Source organism: Carassius carassius, chromosome 48 (genome assembly GCF_963082965.1).
Source record: "Carassius carassius chromosome 48, fCarCar2.1, whole genome shotgun sequence".
In the NCBI taxonomy this organism is placed as follows: Eukaryota; Metazoa; Chordata; class Actinopteri; order Cypriniformes; family Cyprinidae; genus Carassius; species Carassius carassius.
In genome coordinates, this window is record NC_081802.1 from 2,038,868 (window position 1) to 2,063,329 (window position 24,462).

Genomic DNA, 24,462 nt, shown 5'->3' on the forward strand with positions numbered 1-24,462 from the left:
AAATAATGTGTATTCTGCGGTTGAGAACAGCGCCCCACTGCTCTGCATATTTTGCACGCTTCTCTTTGTTAACACACCTGATTCAGATAATCAGCTCGTTAGAAATTAACTCCGTGCATGAACTGTTTTTCAAATGTTCATTGCTCCCTACTCTCTGAGCAGGGGAAATCTGTTGAAGTTTACCTCACATCGAAACATTCATTCACTGATTTGTGCTGTGCAGCGTCTTTAAACATGGACAACTGTGACATCATACCTCTGTAAATCAATACAATTTAAATTCACGTCTTGCACACTTCAATGCACTTTGATTGGAACATATAGCTACGTTCACTTTGAACTGGAATCATGGCTGAATATCCTGTGATGTCCACTTCGCAGGGCACTTATGTTCGAATAGAACAAATGTCTGAAGCTCTAAGAGAAACGTTCAAAATGTGCAGAGCAGTGGGGCGCGAGGTCTGCAATTGAGAACCGCTGTCTTATAGGCTTCGGCTATGCTCTAGTGTTGTTGTGAAGGTAGGGGCGGAGCATAGAGACTATGCTGTTTCTCGTTTGTTACTCTAGAGTAGACCAATTCACTTTATTGAGGCATACTGCCCCCATCTGGTATGGAATGTGGAGTATGACTTGATTTTTTTGCCAGATATGACAGATGGCACCTTTAAGCTGAAGCAGAAAAACCGAGGAGTTGGCTGAGGATTTGGCAGCTGCTTCGCTCATGCATTCTTGCTGAAGACACACGATAGTGACAAAGAGGATGGTAGAGCTTAAAACACGCAGGTGTGAAGACGTGAGAATGAGAGAAAGTATTTATTTATCCCGAAGAACGGTTGCTCTGCTGACCTGACATATGTGTACCGTGATTTTGCGGAGAAGTACAGCACGCCTGGAGCGACTCTTCAAAGAACACTACATAAAGGTCAAATGCTCGCACATCTAAAGAAATTCCTTCTTAGGAATTATGTTTTTATTGTAATGCAGTATGAAAAGAGTCAACACTCTTTTTAGTGTATCATGACAGTATCATAATGTACTTTAAAGTCAGTTCAGTATTATATTAAAATACCACAAAAGACGGAATGAAATGCAGTTTTCTTTCTGTGTTAAAATAAAACCTGTTGAAAAGGACATTTGGGGCTTTTTTGAAGGAGCCAACCATTTTTAGCTTGTATTACAGCCGTGAACTTTGCTACTTGCTATCGCAAGGCAGAAGCAAAAGCTTCAAAATATGTATTTTATATTTTAATATATTTTAAAGGTATGCTAGCATACTGATGTTAGCCTCAAAGCTAACAGGTGTGGACAAAAAAGTTCTAAAAAGTTTTAAAAAGCATATTTAAAATGTGTATTTATGCTAATTCTCCTGTAGGTGTATGCTAGCATACAAATGTTAGCTTCAAAGCTAACAGACGTGAACTAAAAACTTAAAAAAGTTGTAAAACATTCTAAAAAGCAAATATTAAATGTGTCCATATGCTAAATATCTTTTAGAGTATGCTAGCATACAGACATTAGTCTCAAAGCTGACAGACATGGACTAAAACGTTCTAAAAAGTTAAAAGATGCTCATTTTAAATGTGTATATTCACTAAATATCTTTTAAAGTATGTTAGCATATAGATGTTAGCCTCAAAGCTAATAGACATGGAGTAAAAACTCTAATAAACGTTGACAAAGTTCAAATTTCCAGCATTAGCGATAGTAACAGTGATGCTTGACTTAAAAAAAATGCTAATGATTTGCAATAGCCCACTCACCAGAACCTCTGACGGGGCACATCTCTGGTATGTGTCCGAGGGCCCAGCAACGGCCCGTGTCGCAACAGCATTGAATCTTGGTGTACTGACCAGACAGTTCGCTCGCACAGCGGCCATTCGCTAAAGACCCGAAACACGCACCGACCCGATGATCTGTGAGGCAGAAAAAGAGAGATATCAGAAATGCTAGCTAGTATGCATACTGTAAACAATGTGAATTTTGTAAAAAATAAGCACTCTAATTGTCAAAAGTGATGATATTTACACAAATTTTTAACTCCAAACACCACAAATGCTTTTCCCCGAAAGCAGTCGCACCTCACAGGAAGTTAAGTCTACGTGTGCCCTGTACACAATCCCCTAACAGGAAGTTGATTCATGAGGTGAGAAGTTAATGACCAACAGCATGCGGGGGTTATGATGGTACGTTTCGCCAGTCAAGGTCAAAGGGGGGGCTGGTTGTGATAGGTTGCGTACACATTAGCATATGTGAATCATACATCAGGTCCATTTGGAGTAATTTCAGCCATTTATGTTGGATATAAGACATAACCCTTCGTCTGGAGGCTCACACTCCAGAACTGCAACCTTGCAACCTTGGTGACGGGAACACTGGCTTTAATTGGAAACAGACCTTCTCAATCCTCAAAGTGAGATTGTTTTGTGTTTGTATGGCTAAATGACTCCCAATGGCCTGGTTCTGTGAGAAGCATAGTACCAGCCGGGGGGAAATGCAAAGATACCACAAAACATTTGCGCCTTTTTTGGTTTCTGGCCTAAAACAATGTCTAAATAGCTTGTTGTTGGTTACTAATAGCATGCTTGGCCTTTGGAATAACATGCACTGATGAACTGCGCACAATTATGAAAGTAATAGCAACAGTCAATTTTGATTTCACATCAACTTTCGAAAACCATTTTGGCTTCCTAGAGTCTTTGTTTTGTATGTCAACATGTAGAAAAACCCACAGACTGCCCGCATTCTCCACCATGACAGGATCCCTACGTAAAGTAAACGTTTGCCATAAATCCACACTGGTTTCTGGGAACAAATGAAGGCCACATTAACTCATCATCCAGGGACGATATCTCATGGTTCTTTATTCGCACCCGGGGACCCGATGGATCACGGGGTTACGAGAGACTTACAGGGTGGAGGGAGTGAGAAACACAAAATGGCGTGTATAAAAAAAGACATAGAGAGAGAAGTGAGTGTGAGAGAAATGGACAGTCAAGAGGAAAGACAGAGGCGATGCCAGAGTCAACTGTGCCTCTACATCACTGTACTGGAATGTTAGCAGGAGGAAATAGCATCCATGTGACTCTGTTTTCACCGTTGTCCTCTAGCAAGTGATCCCCCTGAGACCGGATAAGATGCGAGACCTATTCGCCAAAAGAAACCAACAAACTCTCCACATAAGTCTCAAACTAAAGAAAGACTAGTCTGTCTGGATTGCGAAGGAACGGTTTCCTTTGTTAGTATTTTTAAAGGCAACAGGCAACAGCATCACATTTAACTACATTTACATTTACCTGTGCATGTGACCTTTGTGACGTCAACAGAAAAGACGTCATTTTTAAGTGCAGAAGATTTGTATGTAAATTGTTGCTTGCATGAAATGAACCTGGAATAAATTTCCAGGTAAATAATTTTAATAAACAAATATTTTTAGTAATGTCAATTTATGCTGAAATTTGGTCTCCATGTGTTTCCCGGAGTGTTTTAATGAAAGATTAGGAAAACAAACTTTTTAACAAACATTGAGCATAAATATGACATATTTTACCAAAACGATTATCATTGTAGGAATTTTAATTTGCACGTAAATTTTTGCATGAATTAAATGAAACAAATAAATTTCCAGGTAAATTGCTTGTAAAACCAATTTTGTCATTACAAATATTTTTTTTGTAATTCTACTTTATGCAGAAATCTGTTCTCCACGTTTCTCAGAATGTTTTGATTAAAATGACTTTTTGATGAAAACAAATATTTTTTCTTACTGAAAACAGCAATGATCATAAACATGAAAATGAGATCTTGATCTTGAACATCCAAAATGAGATGAGACCCCAAATATTTTTGATTTGTACATAGATTTATTTGTATGTAAATTGTTGCATTTATGAATCAAGCTGAAGATATTTTCAGGGAAATTATTCGTGAAGCAAAAACAAATATTAAAAATAAACATGTAGAAATGATTTCTGCTTGTGTTTCCTAAAGATTTGATGAAAGATTATGACAACAAACATTTGTTTTTTGTAAAACATCATTGTAAGATGAGAATAAGTATAAGCTCTTTTATCCAAGAGACGTCAAACCACAGTCTTTAAATCAACTTAAACATATCCTGCACAGAGAAATTAATCTTAGGTGATATCAATGGTGTGACCTGTTTCAAATGCAGCTGAAATTACAACAACAGTGGTTTCACACACATATATTTGCTTGTTTGATCAGAATTATTGCTATTTTCGTCCTTGCTATTTGAAGTTTGCTAACAATAGAAATGTACAAAATGTAGCAAGATGTTAACAAAAACATGAACGTACAAGGAACTGATTCAAAACAGAAGAACTTTTTTAAGTTTATATGATGTTACCGAAGAACTTTTAGCCATTTTTGGCAATTTTTATGTTAAAGGGGTCATGAAATGCTATTTATTTATTTATTTTTACTATTCTCTGAGGTCCACTTATAATGTTATAAAGATTTTTACATAAATATGCATTCCTCTCTTGTTATTTACACTGTATGTATGAATCAGTGGGCGGGGCTAAACAAGCAGTGATGTAGAAGCAGGCGTTGATTTTCTGTGGAGGTGGAGTTAGCCACACTATTACATCATAAAGTGACACATTCCACAACCTGTCGTTTTGGCAGATTGCCTTCAATATAAGAAGACTTTAGATTAACAAGAAAGAAAAGTACAGAATGGTTATTTAGTACAATGACCTCTTATATATCAAAAGATCAGGGGAATTTAGATTTCTCAGTTCATGTCCCCTTTAACAAAAACACGAATGTAGAATGAATCATATCAAAGAATCAATGACGAACCAACTTTAACTGAAAAACTGACTGTTTTCTATTGATCTCATGCATTATCAACACATTTTCCTTTTTAACGTTGTAAAGCTGCTTTGACACAATCTGTATTGTATAAAGCGCTATATAAATAAAGGCGGCTTGAAATACAGAAATGACACATTTGACCTCAGAAAATACTTTTGCGAACTCATCTAGGTTTATTTACATCTTTAAAACAACGGTTCTGTCCAGTTTGCAGTGAAAGGTACAGGCCTATATACACACAAGCACACTTGCCCAGGCTTGAAGTGGTTGAACGCACACAAGTTCATCCCATGAGTCATTCAAGCAAAATGATGCAGCCCAGGATTGCAAGGTCACGGGAACACATGTGTGTTTGTGGATGAAAGAGTCTCACCGACACATCTGGAGCCGTCTGTGCTGGTGACGTATCCCCGCGGACAGGTGCACACGTAGCTGCCGGCCGTGTTGGTGCATTCCCCACCGTCGCACACTCCAGATATAGTTGCGCATTCATCGATATCTAAAAATACAACACAATGATGCATATCCTGCATTCGTTAAAAGTCCAAGACCAAGTCTTAACCAGACAGTATTAACCAAATTAGAAAAGACACATTGTTTAGGAGAAACATCTAAGCAGCAACTCTCATTGTATTCTACATTGGGAGCAACAGTTGAGAAAACCAAGAGATCTCATTGGTGGTTAGTGCTTTTAAACTGGCATCGTCCATTTCCTCATGGTAACGCAATGCGACTACGGGCGCGAACTCAAAGTGAAACTCGACAGATGGTAAAGAGTTTTATTGGTTTTTACTGCGTGCCGTTCTTGTATTTATACACACGTGCAATTAAATTTATTTAGCTAAATTATATGTGGACGTTGTGTGTTGGATTTGTCGCATGAGATTGAGGAGGGATGTGGGAAGACGATGATGAGCGAGTACGTGTTTGATGTGTGTGTGGAAACCGGGATTCATGGTGTGCCACAGCAGCTGAAAACGGCATTTCTGAAGTCATAAAAACCTCTGCAAAACTAACCCGCTCATCAGCGGAGCTCCAAAAGCGGGACTTGACTTTAGTCAGGGTGGATGTGAAGCTGTATTGAAAGGAACCAAATGCCATCATGACTGCTGGAGTGTGTGTTCACATCCTCATATGCTAGGAGAACACTTTTTTTGAAGGGTTTTACATTTCAGATGCTGTTGTTTCTCTGATCAAATGGTTATGTTTAGTTAAACTCTTTATTTAAATAAAGAGAAACAGGAAAAAATAAAACGCTGGAGTATAAAAAGCATTAAAAATGTAATGTTTATGACACTGTACCCCATTATTTGGGTTTAAAAGTGGTTTAAAAAAATAATGGTTCTAAATAATGGCAACATTCCAAGTTCTTTTATTGCCATATAACAACTTTTTCCAATTGTGACGTCAAAAAAATGTTATTCTGTGACAGAATGAAGAATTTAAAAATGTTTTACAATGTTCTTAGAAGTAGAAGGTTTCAAAGTAAATTCTTAAAATGTCACAGAAGTCACATTAGGTTATAAAATAGCCATCAATAATAACTTTTTCTTATGAAATCACACAAGGGTTTTTATATGACAAAAGAACTTAAAAAGGTTTTTCTAAGTTCTTACAATGTCATAGACGAAACATGTCAAATTCTCCCATTATAATGCCATTACATAACTTTTTATGGTTTCATTATGTCATTTAAAAACTTTAAGTAATGAACTCGAAAAAAAGGTTCTTCTAAGTTCTAACCTCATGCAAAACCCTTTTTAAGTTCTTATAACAACATTAAATAACTTGATATTTATGTTTCATGTTTTAATTATCAAGTTTTAATTATGTCATTGAAGAACCTTTTAAAGTTTTTCCAATTCCATTAAAATGTTCAAGTTCTGATATGATAAAAAATATTCTTCTTGAGTTCTTACAATGCCACCTTTTAAACTTTTTAAGTTTTTTAATGCCATTAAACTTTAAGTTTTATGATGTTCTAAAAATGTTTTTATGACTTAAGATATTAAAAAGGGTCTTCTAAGTTTTTGCCGTGTCACAGAAAAACCTTTCTTATGATATCATAAAATGGTTCTTTTATGACTTAAATATAAAAAGGCTTATGTTTCTTATGATGTCAATGAATAACCTTTTTAAGTGCTTATAACTGGCATTAAACATTCAAGTTCTCTTATGAATTAAGAACTTATAAAGGTTCTTCTAAGTTGTTGTGATGCCATAGAAAAGCCCTTTTAAGTTCTTATGATGCCATTAAAGAACTTTAAGTACTTATGATGTCATAAAAATGTTCTTCTATGACTTAAGATCCTACAAAAGATACATCTACTTTCTGTGACATCATATTACCCTAAAAAGCATCTTCTATGACCTAAGAACTCGAAAGGTCCTTCTACAGCAACATAAGAACTTAGAATGGTATCATAAGAAAGGTTCTTCTGCAAGAACTTAGAAGATCCTTTTAAGTTCTGATAATGGAACAGATGATAAACTAAAACTATCCTGACGTGAAGGCCTTTAATATAACGTTAAAAATCTAATCTCAAGAGCTCATGACAGATCAAGAACCCTTAATCACAAAATATAACAAACTCTGCTAAAGCTAAAGTATTTATACTATAAACTTACATTTATAGCTTTCTAGAGCTACTTTCTCTGAAATTAGCTCCCGGCTTCTGTAAGTCTCCTCAGCACGTTTTTAGAGTCAGAAAGTGCCTCCGAGGTGCACCTCATGCCTTAAATCCTCGCCCAGGGAAAGACTTTTTCCACCACACCATTGTCTTTTAATTAAGCGCTCCCCCTCGCCCCACAGAACTACCACCTGGGGTTTTTCCACCCTCCACGTGGCTTATAAGAAAACAGAGCAGCACTTTTCCAGGCAACTTCAGCCGTTCAGACTCAGTTCAGAGTGTTTCATATATCACTCGAGTATCTAATTTACACAAGTTTCTCTCTGGGTTGCTTGAGAAAAAGTCTGCTTGGGTGAAGCCTGCAGGCAGAGGTCTGCTTCTTCTCCAAACCTTCATTTTATTCATGGCTTTGTCCTTCAGGGTCAAAATGTCATTCAGATATAAACTAACAACCTCAAGGGTTGGGATTCCTTTTGTTTGGCTAAATGGAAGTGTGTTAAATTCTATCGGTTTTCATACTTGTGAAAAAGTCACAAATGAGATCTCTCTAATAGCTCAGTTGTTTCTCCTAGACACCAGTGAGATTAAACTGGTATTAAATGGACACTTCTACTTAAGTTTCCAGCTTCTAAGATGCATCTATGAGAAAATAAATGTGTCTCTCAATTTGTCTAGCGCTGTATTCTTCCTTTATGCCATCAACAGTATTTTTTCACCTAATAGTATTCCTACTCAGGAATTTTATGACAAACATCTGAGACAAAGTAGATACTGGAATGAGACATAAATCAAGTCTCCATCAAGTTAATGGAGCCATGATAAAAACAACCTCTGAGTAATGCCATTAACTTCAGGAGGGACTCTTTTCATTAAAAGACTGTCTGGAAAAGCGAAATGCAAGCTGAAATCAATGCTGACATGTATAAAACAATTAAATATTAAAATTTTAATAAGTTTATTTTATAAAATAGAGCAATAGTGTAAAATAAAATAAAATAGTATAATAAATAAAATATTTTATTTTAGCTTAAATTATAAATATTAGAAAAGATTTAAATAAGAAATCTTGCCTTGTTTATTAACTAAAATAAAATAATTTGAGGTGCTAATTGAGAAAACTAGTAAATATAATTCAAGTAATATTTAAAATATATAGACATATATATATATATATATATATATATAGAATAAATATAGAACTAAAGCTAAATAGAAGTAAAAAAAGACAAGCACAAAATATTTATAAAAATTTAAATTAAATATAAAATTAAACTTATATATATATAAGACTGCTTTCAGTTCATTATTCGATTCATTAATTCATTTTAATACAATAAAATGTAATACTTTTACTTTTATATAAAGAAATACTTTAAAATACTATGTATTTTATTTTCTGTTCAGTTATATTTTCAAGAATATATTTATTCAAAATTCTTATTTTATTTTACACCTATTGTTTTCATTTTCTCCATTAGTACTAGTGTTAATTCACTTGCATTTTGCACCATTTTGGCAATACATTTACATTACATTTACATTTATGCATTTAGTAGACACTTTTATCCAAATCATCAGGCTATATATTTTATTTACATTTTTTACCTGGGAATTTTCTTTCCTCTGGGAATCGAACCCACAACCCTTTGCGCTGCTAATGCAATAAAGTATTGTAATGCCAAAACAACACACTAAGTTGAAATAAAATACTGTGGTAGATAAGAAATAACCTCACCCATCTGATATATAATAGCTGTGATCCACTATCTCTCTTTCTTTATCTCTCTATTTAGGTTTTATCTTAATTGTCCTAAAGGGCAGGCTTGGATCCAAGAACCGCAAACCCCCCACTTTACAACACGCCTGTTTGTTTTCACTTGGCATTGTTAAAATTCCACCCAAGCACCACTAATGTTAAAGATGGACCCCAAGAGGAAAACAGTCAACCAGCTAAATCAGGAATGTGAACAGCGGCTAGACCATCATTAACCATCATGAAGAACGATTCCAGGCAATATTCACTGGATCCTCAGACCTGACATCAACATTTCATGCCTATCAACAACTTGGAAACCTTGCATACACCAAGTGCGTGACTCAACTTTTTTCCAATTACGAGTTATGAACAGGACTGAGATCATCATCTTACTGTTCTCTGACAGCTTGCACGGTTTGGATTTCGTGCAGTAGTGACGTACCTTCACACTTCTGGTTGGTCTCACTTTGCCGGTGACCAGCGGGACATTTACACTCATAGGAGCCCACGGTGTTAATGCAGTTTCCTCCAGCGCATAATCCTGGGACAGCCTGACACTCGTCCACATCTAACAAAAAGAGAAACAGAGCATAAGAAAACACATTCGGCCCGTATCTGTAGTGTTTGAACAAAACTTCACCAGACACAATATCCCAATATAATGCAATGCACTCGACTTGCAACACATAAATAAATTAAATAAAATTTACAAATAACCCGGAACCAGAAGCATAATAAACCATGTTTTGAGCTCCATAATTTATTATTATTTAAATCTGACAAATCTAAATCTAAATCTGCAAAAAAAATTTTACATAAAAGTACATTAAAAATGTAAAATAATAGTATTTTTCTTAGCAATAATTATTATTTTTAAAATAGCATGTCTTTTTGTGTAAATTGTTCATGTACAACCAATTAAATCATTGATCTTTATTTTAAAAAAGCACAGTTTTTTTTTTTCAAGGGCACATGGAAATCCTGGCACAATCCGAGCTGCCGGCTTTGTTCGGAAAGCAAACAGTCATTTTTACTACAACAGCAGCATCAAAAGCCCTTAAATTGAGATCCATTATGGGTTTTGGTCACTTTAAGAATCTCTCCTAGGTCACTTTATATCTTTGAGAGGGTAAAACACGTAACATCTATGTTAGCTCACAGTCTGGCCATTTTCTTATGGTCTGAACTCAGACTTCAGACTGAACACAACTACATATCTTTGGTATTGTCTGGGTTGGATGACGCTTACATATCTGGCTAACACTGCGTTTATCTGTCTCTTTTCGTTGATACACACCATCCGCTGCCAAAATGCAGTCTGCAGGCTTTCAACCTGTATCCAATAAGCACCAAATCATTGGTTCTGTCTACTAATGTAGACCTAACATAAGTTCTGCCATTAAATGCCATCAAACACAAACAAACTCTGGAAAGCTCACTGCGTGGTACGCAAATCCTCCCACCCAATTGTGCACATGTGTGTGCTTTGTGCTTCATCCAGAAAGACTTTTGCAAAAGCACTCCGTCTTTGGGCAAATACAGGCCAGACTTGGAGCTGACTCTTATGTTGTACATTGAGGGGAGGAAAAGAATATCTCAAGTTAAATAGAGATATTTCTAATCATTGGGAGGGGTTGTTTTTGATTTTATGTGTGAAATCATGGTGGCATTTAGTATTTTGTCTCCCAAAATATTTCTGAGGGCGAAGCAGCTGGACTGCAAGAGCTGGTTGTTTTCATCTACACTGCTCTAGAACTAAACATAAACCTAGTAAATTGTATATAAAACACTGTGCAGAATCTACAGCATTGAGGCAAAATAAAGTAGTTTACAGACTGAATCGAATGAATATTCATGACCTAAGCGACTAAGGTTTATAATGTGTAACAGGCCTTGAGAACAGAATTAAATCATGTCCAACTATGTCCCTGAAAATCAAACAAGCAGTCCAAACAATACGGCCATAATTATAAACAAATGTGACAAGCCATTATGTAATCCCATTTAAAACACTCCCAATGGAAGTCATCTAAATATTTGACTCTAATAAGAAACACAGTGGGGAAGTGTCCTCTTGGACAGGGACTGGAGTAGTATGGTTTACCCTAAACAGGCCATGACCTCTTTTAGTGTCATCTGCCACGTCAGGCTAGTCATTAGCGTTAGAATTCACCAAACATGTGACACTGAGAAGGAAAGAACTATTTGTTTATATGCTAGCAGGAATGTTGATGCTCATTCTTACCTTGACAAGCACCAGTGCGGATGTTGGGTATGAAACCTCTTCGGCAAGGCTGGGGTTGTGCAGGGCACATCTCACATGGATGACCCCATGCTCGCCCAATGGTTGCACAACACAACGTCTTGGTGCACACAATGCCACTCAGCTGACCTTGGCACATTTGGTTGTTGACTTGGGTGAAGCATGGCCCAGTCCGGTAGTCTGATTTTGAGAGGGAAGAAGAGCGTTAGAGAGTTCAATAAGTACATGAAAACAACGTGGGTTTTTTATACAGTTTTAAATACAGTAAAAAAAACTTTCACAGGCCAATCTCAAAACCATAAAAACATCTAAAACTGGCCTAGAGTGGTGTACTGGTCTAAGCTGACCTGGTCTGGTTTTGTGGCACTTATTTGACTAGCTGGCCAATTGCTTAACTAGAATAAACCTGCCAAGACCAGCAAGCCAACACAGGCTGACAAAACCTTTCAATAATACGATAAGACAAGCGCTGACAAACATTATGACATGCAACCAAGAAATGAACCCCACCAGAAACCACATTTGTGGATAAAGAAAACAAAAGATTCATATTCTCCATCACGCAGCTGTTTCCCAATCTTTCCCATGCTGGAGGTCGATCCGAGAATGCCCTGACAGGGATTATAATAGGATAACCATTTAATAGCTAAGAAAATTCTGGGTTGCATCAATAATGGCAATTTCCATGATAAACCATCTTGTTTTTGGCTGAGGTCAAAATGTGGGATAGTGGGACATTTGTAGATTTGGCCATGAGCTTTGACTTCCTTTGTGCCGGTTGCCAACTGAGTTGACTTAATCACATTAATGATGTTTTATGCATCAAACAAACCAATTTGACACTGACATAAACTGAGCATTTCAGGATGCAGTCATTTCTGTTCAATAAAACTCTTAACAAATGCCCTGCTGTACAGTATTGCATCCTCCAAGTCTTTGCTAGTGATGTTTTGAAAATATTATTAAACGAGATCCTGCATTTGTTTGGGGTACAGTGTGAGAGTCAGTTTACTCTAGCGGGATATGAATGACTTTTTGACCATAGTCGTTCCTCAAAGAATTTAACAAATCTTTCCAGATCATAATATTGCATGCAAAACAAAAGCTAAATCATATATCCATACCCAAGAGGGAGGGAAATAGCACTAAGAAAGTAGGTCACGAGGATAAGACAAAAAAGGAAGAAAGGCCTATGAAGATTTCCCACTCACGTGTCTTCAAATCCCTTTGCTGTCCCTTTTCCTCATCCCTACTGCACTCCCCTGATCTGACCGTTCTTCCTGGATGATTTGAGTCTAGGAATGCAGGTCCTCTTCAAGTTGAGGCAACCCACTGCGATCATCCTATGCACATCTGGGATTGATTAATTATGCCTGGTCAAGACTAGGGTGGGACAAGCTAAGGCCAATATGTGTCCATGCGTATCCAATTCTCCAATTCATCAGCCTCTCTATATTGCTTCTTTGACTCTTGCTGTGTGTGATGATATTCATATGGATAAAGCCTTCTGGGGCGTATCTATGAAGTCAGAATTTCTTGGTTTAGTAATTCCCCATGTTAGGAGCAAACAAATGCAGTGCTTTAAAAATAGTGTCTATAAGCAGAAACAACCTTGGGACTTCTACTCTGAGGTAGCTTGCACAACTGACTAATTCCACCATTTTGTCTATTTTGACTCCACTTATGTCTGCCATAAGAACATCCTTAAAGCTGTTCAGGTCTATCTAACAACTCTTTGATCTGCAATGAAACTGGAGCCTGGGAGTCTGAAGACTCTGGCCAACATCATTCGGAAGTCTCATTTTTTGAACCAACCAATTTCATGGCCAGAAGAATAAATTCAGTGTAACACGGTAGGTCCACGCTAAAGACTTTGAGCACTTTAATACACAAGATCGCAATCTCGCAACAGATCTGCAAGGCAAAAGGAAAAGTGGTTAACCTCAATGTCATGTTGGCAAACTGGGCAGCAATGCACAGACCTTGCTTCCCAGAAGCAAGCAGACTCATATTCTGGAGAAGGGGGATGTGTCTGTGATGCAGACATCATTCGGAAGTAATTTCGCCTTGATTACAGTTCGAGTGGCTTGTCAGATCAAAACCATTCACCTACACCCTATCCTGCCAAACGCTCACTCACCTCTATTTTCCGTTTAGTTACCACAGTGTTTCCCTGCCAGCGACTTCTGCCAACTATTCAGCAGCGTATATTATCATGAATCATGAGGCAAGTTGGGGAAAAACAGTGCCTCAGAAGGTCGCTGATGTGTGGCATTCACACTTGTCCAAAGATTGAGCGGCAGAATAATTTGGCAGGAGGAATTCCAGCTTTCTTCACACTCCAATGACTTGGCCTGTTTTTAATCATCCTCTGTGCTAATGGAACAAAAGGAAGTAAACTGTCATGAAAGACCTTCTAAGAAATAAAATAATCAGCCAAAGATAAGATAATCTAGTCTGGAACATTAAGCCATAGGGACCAACTGCATTTGGAAACCCCAAGCGCAGCCAAAAACGTGCTCAAGACTCAATGACTGGGAATAGTCGCTCGCTTTGTTGTCACCTACTTCAGTTTTATTGGAGTACACTCCAAAATAAGAAATGTGTTTTCACTTGGGGAGAAGCAGAAGTTCATTCACATAGGTTTAAAGAAAAAAAGGGGGTAGAAAGGAAACATTAGACGCTCAAGCATTCCTGTGAAAGGCTTTGAAGAATTTTAGACAGATCAACAAACTCTTTTACTGCTCAGTGATTTATAGTATGGATAAATAAGACCGGCAATCTCTTCACATCTTATCTCTGTCATACACATCCAACAAGCCAAGGTTTCAACACTTTAATGACTCCCAAATGAGCCAGTCCACAATGAGTCCAGTGAGCCTCAGTCCTTTTATTCATTCATTCTCTTGTATTTACAGGAGGATTAGTCACATTTCATTGCTCGGAAAAACCTTTTCTCTAGAATCCATTGCACCACACAAAAAAGCAATGCCATCTGTGCTAAAACAGTGGTAATTGATGCTATTGAACTCAAATTTAATAGTGACTCATGACCTTGAGCAAAGTCAACCCTCAACTGTGAATGAGTATGACACATACCTTTTATGGTGTGGGCCAAGGTAAGCGATAACACAGAGTACACGTGGCTAAACGGAAAACTAATTAGATTGGGCTAACACCATTCTTACCATTAACGCACTTAACTCCCCCTATAAACCGTGCCCAACTCTTCTGCAGAAAACTGACTTTCTAAAAACGCAAGCCAACTATTGTGCTTCAGTCTTTTCAGGATCCAATTTCTTTGTTACTACCTCTTTCTTGGAAGGCGGTTCTGGCTTTTTTTTTCTTTTTTTTTTTTGAAGAAGAATAAAATAGAGAGACTGACATCAGGACTTTTGCAAAACTGGATCATCTTTTGGAAATTCATCAACTGTGTGAAATCCAGGCACGTGATGATAAAAAGGCGTGCCTGAGACAGGCTAAATAAAAAAGAATCTATCTCTGCTCTTTAAGTGTGAAATGACTAATTGCTTAGTGTGACATTTTTACAATCTACAAGCAAGGACCTTGAGGGTAAGTCCGGGGAGTTTCGGAGACGAGAGTCTGGACTGAATGGATCTGGTCAGGTGGCCCAGAATGGAGATGCCGGGGGGGGGGCAGCTGGTGTCATTTGGATGGTGCTCTACATGTAAAGAGATTGTTTGTCCTAGTTCAGACCTGGTTGTGTATACACAGCTAGGGTCTCCATTTCTTGGAGAACACCCTCTTTCACCCACCACCACCCTTTCCTGTCAGAAAAGTGTACGGCTCCACACAGAATTGTTCTCTTGTCATTTCCACCCTATTTTATCTACTGCCAGATGTCTCCCAAACCTTTCCACCTCCCTGTGTTGGGTTTTCAAAGGGAACCGGCCAACGATTGCACAAGGGGGCTTCGTGAAGGGGTGGGGTCACACAGAGAACCAGACGTAGGAGGGTGGGGTACTGAAAAAAGAGCTTAGGTATTCGGTCTAGTGTGCTTGGGGCGCTTCTGTCTCACTATTCACACGGCGTGATGGGAGATGCATTTACGGTCCTTTCAGTCTGTCATTTTCTCATAACTCCAGCCAAGTATTTCACCTGTGACAGAATGTCTCGTGCACCCGTGAGGGAGGCTTTCGTCTTTTTTTTTACCCCAGATAACCTCATTGTTCCTGCTCTGAGAGACGTGGCCACAATGTAAACTGTAGCATTAATTTCACACCAGCTACAGCGAAGGGGGAAGCATACTGCCTCAAATCTAAAGTATGTAAATTTCTCTTTGGAGCATTTCTGGGTCACATTGACACAGTATTACCACATTCTTGAAGCAGGCCTGAGATGGTAAACAAACCGCACATCCTCACAGACGTCAACACAATGAAGACTTGAGAAAATATGAATTTTGGAAGCGTAGCAGTGGCTTACCTCTTTCACACTGCGGTCCAGTAAAACCGTAGACACAGGCACATCTGTTGGGTCCAATACAACGACCACCATTTTGACATCCACTCTCACACACAGCTTCAGAAAGATGAGAGTCAATTTCAATGAGAGAATTTATTTTATTATGTTTTATCCTAGATACTTAAAAAAAAGTTTTTGAGTTGCTATATGGTTCTTTGGAATGTTTAGAAAGTTCTCGGTGCTTCGTTAAAAGATCAGTGAATTTAAAAAATATGTATATATACAAATAAAACAAAATTAAAATATTTAGAGAAATATAAAGTTGGATATAAACACATTCTAAGATCTTTTGTGTCTGTAAGCCAAACTCTTGTAAAATCATCTATTGTTGTGTGTGTCTGGGCAGCTTCGTGGAAAATTCACTTACGCTGTCCACAGTGAGTTCCTGTGTAGCCGTTCTGACAAGAGCAGGCATCTTCATTACAGACCCCTCCATTCATGCATCTGACGCTGCAGGACTGGACTGTACAGAGACAAGAGAGCTGATTATAATTCGTCTAGGGCGCTTAATTGTACTCAGTCTAACAATGAACCATGCATGCAACTAAAAGTAACTCCATTATCTGGGAATAACACAAAAAAATTCAGTCAGAAACATTCTTTAATTACAAAATATCATTGATGAATTTCCAGGAAATAGTTCAAAATGTTTTCTAATAAACTTGGCATTGTACACTATGAATATAGTTGCCTCTGTGATGAATTGCACCAAAAGTGCAGTGGAATTTACTTTTAAACACTCAGAAATTGCGTAAAAAAATATAAAAAATAATGACAGAGAATCAGCAAGTAATACACTAATTTAAACATGAAAATTTAAAGTAGAAAGACTGAAATAGGATCCAATAATCTTCATTTACAACTTTGAAAAATCAAGTAAAAGCAAGTAAAAGTTCCCATGTGGCATTTTTCATGTATTAACATAAAAATGTTATTTCATGAAAAGCTGTGTGTGAAGCATTTTTTACACTAGATTTTTACCAGTTTATAGTTCTTGCATGACATTTTACACTTTTTGATGAAAATGAAGATTCCTGCAGAAATAATGATATATATACATTTTTAATTATTTTTTTTGCTGTATTACACAGCCTCATATTTTTATTATTGCTTTATTATTCATCTTTACATAGGTAACTGTATGAATCCCTTAACACTGGTGTACATTTAAGTTTACTGTATCTCCCACTCACTATTTATTTTATTTAGTCATCTTACAGTATGCATTTGAGAAAGACCTTTAATTTTTATACTTTTCGTGTTTCCAATATAACCAATCGCCAATTCAAAATTGTGGTAAGAGCAAATCTACCAGACATTTTTTTGGACAAGTAGATTAACTTTCCACCAATTTTCACGAAATAGGAATTCTCTTGGCACAGACAAAGTCACTTAGAGAAGAATTTTCAGGAGAGTTTGTATATGAAAACATTGTGATTTAAAATTGCATTTAGCTGACATAAGCACAATGAATCATTTCAGATGGTTTCAGAGTTTTTCAAAAGATTCATGTTCCCAATCGGTTGCATCAAAACGTTGCTCTCGCCAAACTCTTTGGTACTGTCTAAACAAAGGCATCGTGCCATTACGCTTCAGCCCTAATATAATTCAAGCTACTACTCATCCCAGACAAAAAAAATATGTAACAGTTCTTCATTTATTCCTTTCATCTTTGCCTGCCATAATCTAATCCTTTAAAAAAAACTTTAAAAGACTAAACTAAACCAAACAAATTTTTTTGTAAAAAAAAAAAAAAAAACAGAGATTTTTGTCTGATTTCACATGAAAAATGATGCTGGATCGAGATCAAACATGAGTGCTTTTTGTTTTTTCACTGATGGCATGCTTTCAACATCAAGGCCTGTAAATGTTTGAGCATGGGCCGTGTTTTCCTAAAGCACAGGAAATGACTTCATTTCATTGGCTAGACCTGCTGACGGCCCCCTACAGGTGGTTCATTCGCTGATCCATGCTAAGTGAGCTGCACGTGCTGAGACACACACGCCAACACACACATGCGAAAGGGGCTCCCCGAGGCCTGCCACCCCACAATGCACCTCTGTCTGCAGCAGTCACATCTGTCAGTTTTTTACAAGCTACGTTGACGGCAGGAAACATGAACGAGGCCGAGAAACAGAGGTCCTTTATGGCAGTTTCTTTCTCACGGCTTAGTGTGGAGTGGAGATCCATGGCCTGTCGACGTCAGGTTCACCAATGAGACATGATGGGGTTTAAGATGAAAACGAATCGTTTCTTGAATTGTAGCAGGGAGCGCTAGTTCTTGTTCTGCGTTCTATTACAAATCCAGAAATTCCTCTTAAGAACTACTGGCCAGGATTATTATCTAAAATTAAAATGATTAATAAACTAACTGGTTCACATCATCTCAGTTCCATTCAGTTTTCACTTCAATAATGTATTAATAAATGTTCAAATGAACATGAACTAAAATTATTATCTTTTATTGTTAGTTCTCATTGACTAATGTAGTTAACTAGTGTTAACAAGTGTAATGTTTTACAAAAACCAATAAAAATTTAGGGGCATGGTAATCAGACATTAATGATGAAGAAAAAGAGGTTAGCGTTACAGTATCTTGAGCACAGCTGCAATGTTTTGGACGCTAATGGCTATGGCTAGCATTCGTGTTGCGGCTTGTTATTTATGGAGTAGTTGCAGATTCATAGCTGACTCATAAATGTGGCCGCTCCCAACCACTGTAGACAGTATGCGGTCTGGTAGGCGTAATGACAGCATTACCAATCTCACAAATCTCATTAGGCTGCCAAAACAGAGTACAAGCGTATGTTTAGCATTTGTTTTCAAACAGTCAGAGGACTGGCAGCCGAATTAGATGGTCAATTTGTCATTGCCGAATAAATTGACTCTGGTTTTACAGCTTACGAGATCGAACCCTATGGTTTGGTGCATTTGGGTTTATTTGTCTATGACCGCATATTCCGGGCATTTGCTGAAAAAAGGCTGGACGCTACTGGCAGAGAGCAAGTACAGTAAGAGAAACCTGCGCTAATGCTAAACACCTCATCCAGGAGTCACCAACAGTCATTACTATTCCCAGCACCATCTAAACTAAATAAATCACGTTTGTCAATTAGTAAAAAAAAAATGCCCGGTGCAAGGTTTCACCAATGGACGTGTGGTCTCAAATTTAACAAATCTCAACAAAAAACACTCCTGGCTTCACATTAGCTAATGATTCAATGGATGAAACACTATACATTGTCAGAGCAATTTCACAGTATTTCCAGCTGGGCGTATCTCTGCTCAATTTCAACTCTCAACCAAATAAATCACTGGAAATGTCAAGGAAAAGTTCAAAATTATGACAAGCCCTTCAACCACAAAGCAAGAATTGTAGAGAGAATTATTATAAAAACACACCTACAGTCAAAGCTGTGCCCTAGCGGTTAGCGCACATGCTCCAAACATTGCTAGGAGTAATTTCTTATCCAGTTCCTCCTAGTTCCTTTTCTAAACTATGCCTTTGAATGAAAGCACCAAAAAGAAACTAAGAAATAGTCATAATGTTTTCATACAGCCCAGGGTGTTTGCTTCTAATGTGGGTGACAACTTAAAATCGTGATGACTGAACTCACCTGCAGCCGCACCACAGCTAGGGGCAAGATGACCGCTGGAGCAGGTACACATATTAGGCCTCGAGCAAAAGCCATCCCCACACGTGTTCCTACAGATCGCTGGAGAGACGAAATATTCATGAGAAGACATTTTGGTCTTTTAGCATACGGACAAGTGGATAATACTCAAGAATAATTAACTGTATGCAGTTTAGGATCCAATGAAAATCCATGAAATGTAGTGACATCATGTGACAACAGTAGCCTATTTAATTTTGAAAAGTTACTTGTTGCACACTGGGAATTAAGGCCCTGTTTACACTAGTGCATTTTCGTTTAATAATGCATAACTTTTGCTACGGTTACACCTATCATTTACACTACTCTGGCATTTTCCACATTCAAAAACTTTTAAAAACGCTGCTGACCCCATTTTAGTTTGAAAACTCTGCGGCTGCATTTAAGTGTAAACGGACCAAAACTGAGACATTCGAAAACTATGGCGTGGCCGCCCATGTAATCTCTGTGTATCCTTGATGACCGTGTAACCGTATCATGTCTCTGTCGAGAATGTCGCTGTATTTGTTATAGCATGACTCCCAATCAACATTTTCGACCACTATGGGCCGCCTTGTAATCATTAGTTACTTTGAGTAACAATTTCACCTTATCATCTGTCTACACAAAGACGTATTTGCTTTTCCTTGCCATCATGCTCATTGTTGAACCTGCCAGTAACTAGCAACTGACTTCTTTTTACACTTTTACGTTCATGCCCAATGTGCATGAATGGTCATGTGACATTCATTTTCGGTTATGTAGTGTAGATGAAGAAAATTTGTTTCTGAAAAACGCAGCTGAAACACCAGTGTAAACGCAGATCAGTTTAATTCTAAAACACCATTTTAAAATGAAAACGCACTAGTGTAAGCGGGGCCTACAGTAAGTCTAAGTCTTTGTCTCTTAGGGATTGTGTTGTGGTTAAAGGTCTTGGGGTCAAACCCCAGAAAGAGCGATTAATGGACTGAGGAGTTGCTGATTTTCCCCGACGTACCCTCGAGTTAGCCTAAGGCTAAATGGTTAACACTTTTCTACATGACCATATTCTACATCCGTAATCCTACCCAAAACCAAAAAATAACCTAAATATTAATAAGCAGCAAATTAGGAGTTTATGGAGGCAAAAGTCATTGTTAATAGCTTTTTTAATGGCAAGAATTGGACCTTAAAATAAAGTGTGACCACAAAATTTTGTAAGTGTACTGTGGGCAAGTAGCATCTTCATCATCCAATTTAAAAAAAAATATTGCAGATACTTACGAACTATACACTGGTTTCCTCCAGGAAGCGTTTTCCATCCTGGACAACAATAGGAGTGGAAGCGGGAACCACATACGTTGGGCCTGAAACAATGGAAACAAGTCCATTAAATTACAGAAACCAAATATTATTCATGAACGTTTCTCAGAAACACACAACAGAATGAAAAATCTATAGTCTCAAAGACCTTCTGACTCTTTGTAATAAATATGGCTTAATGCATACAATCGCCCCAAAGGACTTTCCAGGGAAACAACATGATATGAGTTTGTTTTGAGTAGGACCATAACTAAACTTCCTGGGACATAAATATTTACTAAAGCTACTCTTACGTTCCCAAATGCAGTCATACATGAGCTGTTTTTGGCATATTTTTCATCAAGAGTTATTTCCAAAAGAAAGGTGTCTGTGTAGTCATGACCAGGGTTCTAAATTAACTTTTTTGATCACCAGCCAATGTGGCTGGTAACTTTCTAAAGTTACCAGCCAATCAAAATTTCCACTAGCCATTTTTTTCGGTAAAAATAACAAATTATGAGTGCAACTGAATGCATTTGATCATTTTATTAACATTGTTGGCATGAAAAACACATATAAAGTACAATGCATACAACAAAATATACACTGACTCAAATTTAAAAATTATTAGTTCCCACCACGAAATTGCTTGTTTTGTTTTTTCTTTCGCGTAACTTACATGCGGCAATCCTGACAAAGCATTACGACATTCTTGTGATCAAACACAAGCCATTCATGACCCGTCAGCCATTTGGCATTACATTTTCTTTTCTTTGTTTCTCTGTCCGTAATACGGAGCCCCGCACGTCACCTGTAGGAGAAAAAAATCAATCCGTGGCGACGGTTTTGCAATCCGTCCCCTCAGTTTATAAACCGTACTCACGAATTCATAAACTGTTCCCTCGGTTTAACAAATCGTGCCCACGGATTAACAAACCGTGCCCACGAATTCCCAATCCGTGCGCTCAGATTTTGTAAACCGTACCGTCGGTTTTTGAATCCGTACTCACGAATTCATAATCCATGCGCACGCTTTCGCAAACCATTCCCACAGATTTGTAAACTGGCACGCATTTGTGCCGCCGCCCCCACCGGCAGATTCATTTCTGTTTATTAAACATTATTTTTCATAGTATCCAACGAGACCACGATCAGCATTCACAAAATAGTCTTCTTTTTAGCGTTTATTTTACATTAATCACCCATAGGATAAGACACAGCCGCCTGTGTTTTATGGCCAAAAAAATAAACGCTAAAAAGAAGTAAATAAGGGTAAAAAGCAATACAAAACAAATAATATGCCGTTTATGTTTTCATTCCTTTTCTCTCTAACTGAGTGCAATGTTATTTTTGGCCTAATTATTTAATAATAACATTAACAGTGAAGCATGCATCTAGCTCCGGCAGGTGGGGTGGGGTGAATGGAGCTTAGTATAATAAAATCACAAAAATAAGTCTTCATGTTAAGAAAGAATTGTACACATGGGCGTCAGTTTGGTTTGAAATGTGGTGGGGACAGAGACGCATTCAGAAGTGCATTTTCAGAAGTGCTGGGTACAATGATGCAGTTTTTTTTCCTCTTTCGCGCAGGTCATGTTTTGAAAGACGTCCTGCATCTTATTAATGTAAATAAATAAAAATGTATACAAAAATGTGATGATGTCCGACTCGTTTTATGAAGAAGAAAGCCTTACAAAGCATTAGACATATGATATATGACCCACTTATCTGCTTCATATCATCATATAAGTACCATGTTGACAATATGACATGGCCATGACGTGGTTTAATGTACCTAAACAATGATTACCAAATTTCTCTTTCATGTTGCTTTGTTATAACCACTGAAAACGGGGAAAAAAATCTAACCCAAAATCGGGCCTCGCTCTACATTATCCCGCTTATTACATGGCTACCCACCAAATAAATCAATAATTTGACACAAAATATTGATTTAAAAAAGAGTTTATTGATTTAAACACGATTGTATTGCTTCCGCTAAAGAAAATAGTTCCGTCTCTACGATTAGAATCCTGCCGCGTCCATAGCAACGCTCTGTTTTTCATGGCAACGGTGTTATTATCAAGAAATAACAGACTTCATTCTACAGTGGAATTCAACCAAGCCATGTAATAATTTGATTTAATTCCCAGTACAATTTACCATATCTACACACAACACAACTTAAGCACTACAAATTTTATCAAGATTGAAAAAGCAAAAATACGTGTAGCACAGATGAACACTATTGACTATCACACCATGATCTGACTGCTCTCAATTCACAACAACATGCATCCATCCAATCTACATCAGGCATTTTGACTAAAACTTGATCCATTCCTCATCATCATCATCATCATCATCATCATCATCATCATCACAACTATTCCAGAATTCAGCAATAGATTCAAGCAATAATTAAACAAGATACTGACTACTCAACAATCATCTCCCCCAATACTTGCTGTATGAACGCAAACCGTAACTAGCTAATTAAGTTGGTGGCTAAGGAAGTCTAACGTAACATTAATTGCAAGAGAAGAATTAAAACAGCCGATCCCTTTTGTGCAAATGCACAAGACCTAGCCATAATACCAGCAAATCTTAATAAACATAAGTTATCGCGTCTTACCTTTGTGTCAGTGGTCTGCAGACCCATGCTGTGTGTACAACAACATCCATTTGTTCTACAGGTTATCACTTTGATATGTTATAGTCCATGGCACTAGGATGCAACCTTGTGATATTGTATGAAGGCTAAATGACTTGCTCGTCTATGATACATTCGCCAGAAATTCTGGCCAATCCCAGCAAAGACTAGGTAGCCTCGTTCCCGCTCGTTCACTGTCCATTCCAAACTGTCAACTCATTTGAAAAACATTCTTTAAAAAAAAGAAGCGCGATAGTCATATAGAGAAAATAATGTTACAGTTGTTGCAGTTTTAATGAACAGAAAAGCGTGTAGCCAGCGCAGCAGCAGAACGGCTAAATTGAACTCGAGGTTTTCAAAAAAAAAAAAAAAAAAAAGTGGTGGGTACAAAATGACTCATGACGAAATCTGGGGGGGACGCGTCCCCCCAGTCCCCCCCGAAATCGACGCCTATGATTGTACACAAGCATTTCCAAAACTGTCAAAGGTTATTTAGAAATAAAGCAATTCATGAATTATTTTATGACAAACATTTTTACTGTCTTGTAATCATTTATTTAGCCTACAAATTAAAATTATAAAAAATAACTTTATTTTTATTTTTATCATTATTATATATTATTATACAGGTTATGCATAAGAATCTTTTATCCAAAACAACTTACAAAAGAGGAAAAATAATTACTCCAGAGTCAGTCACAATGGCAGGTTTATTGTACAATAATAATCAAGTGCTATTATAAGATTATCACAAATTTAACAAGATTTTGATGCACATCTTTCTTATTAAATCTTTGTATTCCACCTCGTACTACACTTGATAGAGAATCACTTAAGACACTTTGCTGTAGACCCATTCCACATAATAATATTCATTAAAACTGTATGTTAACACGTTAACA

General features: G+C 37.4%; 1 protein-coding gene across 1 annotated transcript in view; it reads right to left on the reverse strand.

Annotated features, from left to right (window-relative positions):
* Positions 1 to 24,462, reverse strand: part of LOC132131868 (fibrillin-2-like) — an 85,777-nt gene that overhangs the window by 54,713 nt on the left and 6,602 nt on the right. Inside the window, exons 3-10 of the mRNA XM_059543998.1 lie at positions 20,890 to 20,972; positions 19,591 to 19,689; positions 16,341 to 16,436; positions 15,935 to 16,030; positions 11,471 to 11,668; positions 9,668 to 9,793; positions 5,213 to 5,338; positions 1,761 to 1,913 (exon numbers count right to left, since the gene is read on the reverse strand). Of these exons, the coding sequence (XP_059399981.1) occupies positions 1,761 to 1,913; positions 5,213 to 5,338; positions 9,668 to 9,793; positions 11,471 to 11,668; positions 15,935 to 16,030; positions 16,341 to 16,436; positions 19,591 to 19,689; positions 20,890 to 20,972 (977 nt within the window). The remainder of the gene's footprint in view (positions 1 to 1,760; positions 1,914 to 5,212; positions 5,339 to 9,667; positions 9,794 to 11,470; positions 11,669 to 15,934; positions 16,031 to 16,340; positions 16,437 to 19,590; positions 19,690 to 20,889; positions 20,973 to 24,462) is intronic.